General features: G+C 46.3%; 1 protein-coding gene and 1 long non-coding RNA gene across 2 annotated transcripts; one reads left to right on the top strand and one right to left on the bottom strand.

Moving 5' to 3' along the window:
• The first annotated feature begins 290 nt into the window (after positions 1-290).
• On the top strand, positions 291-3,982 carry LOC141022352 (uncharacterized). Its single transcript, XR_012183638.1, has 3 exons — positions 291-1,631; positions 2,342-2,419; positions 2,511-3,982. It is a non-coding gene; the product is annotated as an uncharacterized lncRNA (long non-coding RNA).
• Positions 3,983-6,502: 2,520 nt separating this feature from the next.
• LOC109752011 (transcription factor PCF3) lies at positions 6,503-8,692 on the bottom strand. The gene has a single exon (XM_020310877.4). It carries the CDS (start codon positions 8,164-8,166, stop codon positions 6,922-6,924), a length of 1,245 nt encoding a protein of 414 aa, XP_020166466.1. The 5' UTR covers positions 8,167-8,692; the 3' UTR covers positions 6,503-6,921.
• Positions 8,693-10,484: the final 1,792 nt, after the last annotated feature.

Raw genomic sequence — 10,484 nt, 5'->3', positions numbered from 1 at the left:
GAACAAAATATCTGGGCCGAACACAGCACGCCCGCCGCGCCTCGAGATCCACGCATGCAGGAGGAGCCGGAAGAAAGAAGAGAAAGATGACGCGGCGGGCAATATCTCTACTATTAAAGGAGAATCGAACGTCGTGATGGTTCGACCTCGTACTCCCACCTACGATCAATAGTTTCTTTCTCCCGCTCGTAAAAAAGGCTGCCCACCCGGCATAGGACGTGGCCCGGAAACCAGCCCACACTTCCTCCCATCCCCGACCGAATACAGAGAGAGAGAAAAACTGTCGCTAACAGGTACTCATGTCTTCGCCTCCCACAACTCCCAACTCGCTCCCAGTTCCAATCCCGATCCCATCTCTCTCCAGGAAAAGTCGCTGCCGCCGCCGGCTGTGCTCGTCGCCCCACCACCTATCCATCCGCTGATGCACGCCTTCTGGATCAAGGTGAGGGATGCCTCCCATCCCTTGTGCCCGCCTTGGAAGAGAGAGGGGGAGAGAAAGAGAGAGGGAGGAGCGGCCAGCGGTGGCGCTGGCCTAATCACTGATAGAGGAAGATGAGGTCGTAGTTCTTCGTACTGGTGCGCTCTCCCGTCTGCCTCCTCTCCCCTTTGATCGGGCACGCACTGGCCAATCATCGACCAACGGCAGAGTGTCCGAGGAGTCTCCAGACGCGTGCTATAGGCTCCAGCCTTAGGTTTGGTTGTCTCTTCTACCTTAATCATGTTTAGACCATTCCATTAGTGGTGGTAGTTATCACGAGGAATCCCTCATATCTGGAGTGAGAATTTGCTATATGGGATTTTCATCCGTGTGGTGCTCTGCTCAATTGGCATATTAGGCAACCTGTACATGGCCAAAAAAGCGCTGAGCGCCGAATCCCGTCCTGGAGCAGGCTTACAAATTGAAGATACCTAGACTCCCATGAGTTGAGTATCATCGGGTAAAACTGTGTTATGAACAGCGTCAACTCATATGAGGATGCCAATGAGATCAATTGGATTCCTTTATTGCTATTGTTGCACGATAATATCTGTTATTTTCGCTATTGTTAGAAAAGATATCCCAGTGTACACACTGTATTTGCCAATGTAACAGCATGATTAATCTCAATCTAGGACAATGCATTATTTTCTAAATATAGTCAAACATCACAGGATATATACTTTGAACAGTCAATGGAACATGCTACCAGCAGGAAGAAAAACATGTTTGCATTTTCTTGGATGGTATATAGGACCTGAATACTAATTGTCAGACTGCCGACATACTATGGATATTGTAACAGAACTACACGGATGATAATATCATTAGAAAAATTTGAAAGAATTACGGTGGATGTTAATTTGCTTGAAGTGAGAGTACTCTACAATGCTTCTCATAGCTTTATACTTCTATGATGCAAAGTTATGTATTCTGTAGTTTTTTTTTGCTAGGGAACTCGGAAGCATGTGGTTGGAGTAAATCTACAGTCTGAGAAAGAATTTGCATATTCAGGAAAAGGCCTACAAGCTGGTGAGACAACACAATTTGCACGACGACAGACAAAGCTTCACTACAGAGTTCCACATACGGACATGCTTTTTGCAAAGGCAATTGAGGTTTTTTCTGGGGATGAAGCAATACTTATTGAGCGGTATTAAAAATTTGATCATTTTGTTTTAGAATCACGGTGCTAATTAGATAATCTCTTGCCTCGGTGAATCTATGCCAATTGTTCAGTATCTCTTTTTTTATCACAAGGCCCTGAAGGTATCATTCAAAATTTACAGATGATTAGTAAAGTGTCAAACACATATGGCTTCTGCCATCTGGTAGATGAAACTGGATTGTAAAAATGACTACTTTATTTTCAAATGGAGCCTGCTGTGCACATATCAAGTGCATGTATAAATTAGTATCATTTTTCCTGCACATTGAGCTTATAATTTTTTTCTGAATAATGTGTCATATTTTGATTCCTACCAAAATGACCATTGCTATGTGCTTTCTCGACATTTTGTATGTCACCTATGGCGACAATAATTTTATTTTTTGGGGGGATTTGATTGTGCTCTGTCGGATCTATGTATCTATATGGGTGATAGTTATTTTTTTTAATAATGTAACCTCTCAATTTCCAGTTCTCTTGAAGGGTACATTATGAGCATGTAAACTTCTCTGACAATCAAATTGCCACATAAACTGTTTTATTTTGGTAGTGTACTGTCTTAAGCACTCATCAAAGCAGCAGAGCTATCGCACAATTATTTCCCTACTTATACCTTTTTACACTTTTATATGTGCACCTTCTTCTGGTATTTTTTATGACATTCATTCTTGTGTCTGAAGTCTTGATGTGTGCAGAACTACTTCCGCGGTGGAACGATATTTGGTGAGCCAGGGTGTGTCACATGTTCTCACAGCCTGCCGTCATCAATCAAGGTGGGCATCGGTCAATATCGAGCTTGACGAGTACTTCCTCAAGGCTGATGTCCGCTCTCGACGTGTCACTAAGCTGCTGCTTTTTTGACAGATTGGCAAGGAGACACTTGGGTAGGAGAAAAGGAAACGGGAGAGCATGAGAGAGGAAGACGTCGAACACGTACATACATAAGAACCTTTCACTATGTTCCATTTTGCTACAAGATGTTCATAACCTAAGTAATGCAGACATATTTACATATTTTGTGTGATGGTAATATTCATCATAGTTTTATGTTAACCAACCATGTTGATTATCCTACTTCATGTTCGTGTCAATCCAAACTCATCATATCGCTCTCGATTTTTAGTCATGCTTGCAGCTTTGATCTTCAACTATACGTAGAAAGAATGTCTTAGGCTCAAGGTACTGTTGAAACTTGGACGTTATCCAAATCATATGCTTTTTGGGCTGTACGAGCTTAGACTATCTATTGCATTCATCCTGGCTCAAAATTTCCAGTTTGTAATTGTCCATGATGAAGGCACAACACACATAGTGCTTGCTTTGTTAAGATTTTTATGTTCTCAAGGATGTTAAAGGGTTCCTCCTGGGAACCAAGAGGACAACCTTGAACTCAAGCTGCCTCTTCACAGAGAAGTGTTTGAACGCAAAGATGCTCCTCCCGAGTCATTTGACAGATATAGAACTAAGATTTTATGAAGTAACCTGAAGGTCAGATGTGTTTTGTAGTAACTATATCTCTTCTGTTATCTTATTTTCTTTATGATTGGGGGTAGTATATGTTGTTTTAGAGGGTCTAATTATCAGAAAATAAGATTTTGTTCTTTTGTTTCTGTACTCAATGTAATTCATGTTTCCTTTCATTTAGTTATGAGAGGAATTGCTTAAGTTTTATTTCAACTAATTCATTGCAAAAAAAGATATTAAAATAATATTTTGAATTGATAAAAACATAATATATATAAAACACAACATTTTGAAGAGGGTTCAAACACAATGGTGACAAAAAAGGTGAAGGGAAAGGAAGGGTAAGGACAAAGATATGATGTGAGGAGGGAGTGGTTAAAGAAACACGACCATGCCTACGAAGAAAGAAGCGGAAGAAATAATTAATTTGTTGTTATAGGAATTGAAACAATCGTGCTTCACTATGTTTTCGGTTCATCCATAGCAACACACGGGCATTAAACTAGTTATTAATTAAGTAGATATAATCCAACCTCTGTCACCAGTCACCACCCATCCAGGGTGATAGCGACGGGTTCGTTTATCGATTAATTATTCAAATATGCTTAATTAATCCCATCTGGTCTCACCCACGAAGACGACGTCTCTCGGTCTGATCCTTTTTTGTCGCACCTCTAGAGAATGTTATTATCCTTGCAGCTATGCTGAGCTCTTTCACACATGTTGGGTTCTTTTTGGATTTATCTTGATGAGAAATGACGAGCTCGAGAATACTCGTGCCAACTTGAGGGGTCTGCTTTGATCGTGCTTGAACGGATACAGCAAAATGTGTCCGACACATATAGTATAAGACTATACTTCCTCTGCCAAAAAAAAACACTTGCGGTTTCTACAGAATTTTAGGGCTCTTCGATGGCTTATCAGATTTTTTGCGCGGAAAACCCCAAATTTAAGGGCGAAAACCACGAGCTGAAGCCACCTAAATGATCTTCTAATATTATTAAATGTGAGATACAACAAGTTTTTCTTTTGATAGCATTAGAGGATCTCATACATCAAGATTTTTGAATCTTGGATGAACACAACAAGAGTTAGAATGCACGGACGATCACAGACCATGGAGAGAATTTGACATATGCGTGTCCAAGGAAGCGAAGGAATACCAAGCGGCCACGATCGCTGACCTGGGCAATGGAAACGACATCTTTTGGGAGGACCAATGGTTGCATGGTTACCGTATTCACAACTTGGTGCCGGCTGTTTACGATATGGTTGCACCTAGGATCAGAGGCTCATGAACGGTTTTGTTGGCCCTGCATGGCAACATGTGGGCACATGACATCGGGCCGAATCTGACCCCACAAGCTATGGAGGAATATCCGCACTTATGGCCAAGAATTGCACAAGTTGAGCTTAATGGGAGCGACATCGACATCACTTGGGCCTGGGAGCCGTCGGGAATGTTTTCTGTCAGATCAACTTACGCGGCCAAGATTGTCGGGAGGGAGGTTGCTTCATATGCGGATTTCGTTTGGAGACATAAGGCAACCCTGCAATGCCGTTTCTTCACCTGGATTGTGATGCGGAATCGTTGTTGGACGTCCGACAAACACGCACGCCGCGACCTACCCCATCAAGCGGCTTGCCCTCTTTGTGATCAGCACGAGGAGACAACTGGGCATATCCTACCCACGTGTGTCTTCGCTAGGACAATTTGGTCTTGGGTCTGGAATGTCTTGGGTAGACTCGATCAGGTGCTAACCGTGAATGGCGAGGTCATAGGGTGGTGCGCTACGAGGAGTTGCAAGGGATGCTCAAAGAATGATCTGAAGGCGATCCTTAATTAACTCTTTTGGAGTTGTGGAAGCACCGCAACATCATGGTATTTGATGGTGCTACTCCATCGTTGCTAAAGGCCATCACAAAAATTGAGCGCGGGGGAAGACATGAAAAGCATCTAGCCTTCTACGAGGGGATCTTGATTTCTTCTTCGATGGCCTCACTACGTGGAAGAGTGGCGAGTAGTTCCCTAGGCTAGATGAGAGGTGGTTGCTGCCCAGTGCAACTTTGTAACTTTATGTAAACTTTGGTGGACGGCTCTTCACCCCTTTTCTCCTATTAATATATGATATGCACACCCGTGCATATTCTAGAAAAAAGAGATTTGAGGCTCAAGAGCTAGGGATTGGAATAATCTCATCAAAGATGGTGGAGCCGCAGCTTGAAGAAGACAAGGTAGTAGATTTGTACCATCACAACCTTGGGGAGAAGCTCTCTTTGCTTCTTCTTTCAACCTTCCTCTCTTTCCATTTCTCTCTTCTTCTCTAATGGAGGCTGATCCGATTTTCGTCACTCATCGTGGTGATTGCTGGATGAAGGATAAAACATCCCCATCCTAAGGTCATAACCTAGTGGGTAGTGGGCTTTTGCACATCTTTGGGCTGCCTATAAGTCTACAATGGTCATCTTCTCACAGCCCACGTGAGGAGGATATCCCAACACTTCCGCTCCCACCTTGTTAGTAAAGCCCTGAACTAGCAAAGCCTTTTTGTTCATGCGAGGGGAGGATGGGGTGGGGGGGGGGGGTCTGCGAAATTTAGATGGTTAGATTCCTTGTGGTGAAACTAACCCATCAGGATAAGTTCTAGACTTGACACATTCCTTCATTTATTCTAAATTTTCTGGAGATGGTCTTTGAAGGAGACGCTCTCATCAACTACGACGAGTCTATGATGACTTCATCAATCTCAAAATCATTGTTTTAAAGGCGTCTGTATCTCGTCGCTATAGCGACGATATATAGGTGTGAAGGGGGTCAATCGCCATACAGACCCAGGCTCGCAATACCTTTATGGCGTCGCTATAATGCTATAAAGGGGGGCCGCTCGCCATAAAATGCAATACGCCATTAAAACAATGCTCAAAATATTGTGCTGCCCCAGTATCTGGGAGGTACCCATAGAGGTGGGTGTATGTGTGTATATTCATAGGGTTGAATGTATATGTATATGAGCGTCTGCGATTGTATTGTATTTAAAAATAAGAATTCGAAGGGTCTGCATCAAACGCACGAATTTGCTACAAATGGTGCTATGGTTGTGATATAATCCACTTTCTGAATTCTAGTTTCACGTGTTTTAATGGACGCGGTGATATAATTCTATTTAAAAAGTGACCAGCAGATGGCTACAGATGTTACTACTTCTACAAATGAGAGGAAATATGTTTCTCCTGTTAGCTGCACCTGCTACAATTGGAGCCGCAGATTGACTTGGCAAGCGCATGTACAAAAGCAGGATCATTGCCCCTCGTACAACAGCAAGAGACACGAGCACACAAAAATACCTGGAATAAAATTGTGCTAGTGCAACTAGAGCACATGAAAACAATGGTGAAAGATAAAACAAGAATTGAAGTTGCAGCACAAATCAAGATGATCAACTGTACAAATAAAACTGGTTTCTTCCTCCTGGCCCCTCCTGAGTCGGGACCCACTACCACTACCAATCATCGCACCCATCTAAACATGCCAATCATTCATCACGGATCAATCCATCCAACAAGGAAAATAAAATAAACAGACAAAAAAATACCACCAAAAATAACGAGGCCTAAGGACTAGCAAGAAGTCTTGTTCTTGCATTCAGTTGCTTTCTTCCTTCCCATCATCCATTTCTCCAATCTTCTTCTTAACCCAGCAGTGAGCAGTCCAATGATGGCCTCAGGCAATCCCAGGATTCGATTCTAGCCCACCCCACTAGCACGATTGCGATATGATCATGGTGGATTCAGAGTTTTTCATCATGCGAGCTTACTGTGAGCTGTTGTTGCCATGGCCTTCCTCTTCTCCGCCGCTGTCGTCGTCGCCGTCCTCTTCGCCCTCGTTGCCACCGCCGCTGCCGTCGCGCTGCTGCTCCATTTCCTGTTGCTGGTCTTGCTCCTGCTGCTGCTGCTGCTCTTCTTCCGTACCTCCTCCGCCCCCGCCGCCGCGGTCGTAAGCATTGAGCCCAGCAAGCATGCCGATGTTGGTGTCGGGAATGCCGCCCATCGCGCCGGCGCTGCCAGGGTAGTTCACCCTTGTTGACATGAACTGCAGCGGCGCCTGCACGGTGCTGCTCCCCCCGCCGCCGCCGAAAGACCACATAGGCTGCTCGGTCGGCCGAGCCGCGGCAGCCTGGCTCGCGGACACGGGCAACATCCAGAACGCGCCTCCAGGCGCCGCGCTGTTCGGCGCCACGGCCCACATTGCGGCGGGCGGCGCCGCCTGCTGCTCGCGCGCCTTGGGCGCGTTAGGATCTTGCCGCTCGTCGTCCTCCTTGAACAGGTCCTCTCGGTACCGCTTCCTCATGAACGAGCCGGGACTATTTGCGTCCTGGGGCGGCTCCTGCGGCGGCGGGAGCAGGTGGTGGTAACCCAGCATGGTGGACATGTCGTGCTGAGGGTGCGGCGACTGGTGGTGGTGGTGGTGGGGGTGGAGCGCGAGGGCGGGGAATGGCGCGGGGCGGCTGGTGCCGGAGGCCGCGCGACTGATGTTGAGGGAGGAGAAGTTGGCCGGGATGGTGCCGGTGCCGGTGGCGGCGAGGATGGCTGGCTCCGCCTGCTGCAGCAGCCACTCGATGGTCTCGCCGTCGGACTTGTGGCCGAGCTCCCGCGTGAGCTGGAAAACCCGCGCCGCGCACAGAGCCGGCATCCGTATCCTCCTTCCCCGGCCATCCACCTTGGTGTGCCGGTCCTTGGATGGCCGCTTCGCCAGTGCGCCGGCCGATGGAGTCACTGGCGCGACCGCCTTCTTTTCCGCCGAGGAAGCCGGGGCTTGGTCGGTGACGACGGGGGTTATGGCGAGCGACCCAATGAACTGCTGCGGCTGCGGCTGCTGCTGCACGTTGTTGGGCTCCGCTGGGCCAGCGTAGTAGAATGGGTGGTGCGGATGGTGATCGCTGCCGCCGCCACGGCTTCCGCTCGTACCTCCGGCGCTCCCCCCGCCGCTGTTGCTGCTCGACGGCGCTCCGCCCCCGCCTCCACTTCCACCCCCACCGCTGCCGCCGCCATGGTCCATGCGCGTCCCCGAGAACCCTCCCTCCTTCCCTCCCTCCCGAGAAGGCAGAAATGAAAAGGCGGCTCCTTTGGCCTGGCCGGTGGTCCGCGCGCACGCGCTCGGGTAGTCACCGGAGTTAGGGTTGAAGAGGGAGAGGAGCACGTGCCGGGCACGCAGGGTGGGGCGAGGTGGTGGCCGGGTGGGGTTGGGAGGAGGGCAGGAGGCGCAGGGGAGCGGGGGCGGAGGAGGGGAGAGAAGGATGGATGGAGACAGACAGACAGACAGACAGACAGGGAAGGGGAGAGGGGAGGGGGTGGGGTTTCCCTTGGGTATTGTTTATGGCCCTTTTCCATGATTCTATAAACCCTAGAGAAGATATTGGGGACTGGCGTCTCCTTTCCTTTTCCACATTTCCCATTTTTTCCTGCCAGCACATTTCCACTTTTGTTGCCCCATAATTCGAATTTTTCAATTGATTCGTCGATGGCAGGTGGCTGATTATGTCCAATTAATGAACAGATTATAGACATAGCGAATACTCCATCCGTCCTAAAATTCTTGTCTTAGATTTGTCTAAATACGAATGTATCAAGTCACGTCTTAGTATTAGATATATCCGTATCTAGACAAATGTAAGACAAGAATTTTGGGACGGAGAGAGTACAAAGTTAAAACATTCATCGCGACAATGTAAACCTTGTGTGTGTCCGACAAAATATAGTAAATGAAAGTAATATTACGTCGAGCGCACCCTCCATCAATAAATTGCCATGTCCTAAATAAAATGTTTGTTCCACCACATATAGCCAGACTTGATGAATAATTAATAAAATGACCGCAGAAACCGGGGTCATCCTCCTTCTCAAAAAAAGAAAAGAAAACCCAGATATAGCCAAACGAAACGTGCTTACTTAATAAAGGTAGTCAAACATGCCGATAATACACGGGCGTCCAAATTCATCCATACTCTACTCATTTAGTTCTCGGCGCGGTTGTATGGTGTCATGAAATTTAGTGCCTACTCCCTCTTTTCCGGTTTATAGGGCTTATCTCAAAATCTTAGTTTTTCCATTTTATAAGGCTTAATTTGGTTGTTCCCTATCACAAGTTCAGATACCAGGGTGCATTAAATCATTGCATGCAAGTATTAAGAGAAAATTGACCAATGCATGTACTTTATGCATGCATTCATTGCAATTAATACATTGGTAAACATAATTTTTTGAGAAAAACAAGAGCATTAATTGGGTGCTTTTGCAAATTACAAAAAGTATTCCACCACTCACCATTTACCTTGGTCGATGAGATTTTTGAATTGAGCCCTATAAACCAGAAAGGAGGGAGTATTTGATTTGCATGATTGTCAAAACAGATAAAGAGGAAAACACATGATGAAATGTGTACAAAGTAATCTGTAAGAAAATCCAATCCTACGAATCAAATGACCAACACAGACAAAATCATTCAAAAATCCTTTGCATTAAAGGAAGATCAAAATATGGTCATAAACCTGTAAAATCCGTGGTGGTACGTTGGGATCCTGACTACTGAGAGCATGCAATGTAGGGCGATGGTGGTGCCACCTTTTCCCACCCTTTTTTCGTTTGCTCCTTTGTAGTCTTTTCTAATGATTTGGATTTGGAGGCGGAGTTGGTCCAAAGTGGGCGTGGGGCCTCGCTTGGGGTGACGGATGGATGGATGTGTACACAAAGAGCGAGCGGAGGAAGGGAAATGGAGCGGCCTCCGCTGCCTTTTTCCTCTTTGCGCCAAGCGCAGCAAAAAGCCTCAGAAAGTCCCACACACACATGTGCACCCACGCAGACTCGGTCTTTCATGCTCACCCAAAAATTTGAAATTCTTTTTTTACCCTATATCTTTTGGCCTAGTATAGGTGGCAAACTCCTGATGTTTGGTGTGCATTTTGCACAGGAGGCTATATGGCTATTCGTTTGAGATTGGAGCATGCAACGAGGGAAAAGTTGGTGAAATATGGAACGCACAGCCATTAATTTCTGGCGTGCTTTTCACATGGGGCTGGATGCATCGTTGGAGTGGTGTGAAACAAGGGGGGATGTGGAGCCATGGGAGACAGTGCAGGTGGAGGGTGTCAGAGTGGGGAGCATCAATGCTGCTCAGACAGCTCATCCCAACACCACCAACGCCTCCCTCCCTCTCTCTCTCTCCCCAAATTAGCTGTCAAAACCAATCTCCCAATCCAATCCAAGTGAGCATACCTAAATTATGCGGTGATATAAAAGCTGATCGCGAAGAATGTCTTTTATCTGCACATAACATGGCAAGATTAAATAAGCATGGAGAATACATATATGCAAAAAAAT

This window comes from Aegilops tauschii, chromosome 5, assembly GCF_002575655.3.
Source record: "Aegilops tauschii subsp. strangulata cultivar AL8/78 chromosome 5, Aet v6.0, whole genome shotgun sequence".
In the NCBI taxonomy this organism is placed as follows: domain Eukaryota; kingdom Viridiplantae; phylum Streptophyta; class Magnoliopsida; order Poales; family Poaceae; genus Aegilops; species Aegilops tauschii.
This window is presented reverse-complemented; position numbering and strand designations above follow the sequence as displayed.

What these genes read in the sequence shown, in the direction of transcription:
- LOC109752011 (XM_020310877.4), bottom strand. Translation starts at nt 8,166, where the DNA reads ATGGACCATGGCGGCGGCAGCGGTGGGGGTGGAAGTGGAGGCGGGGGC.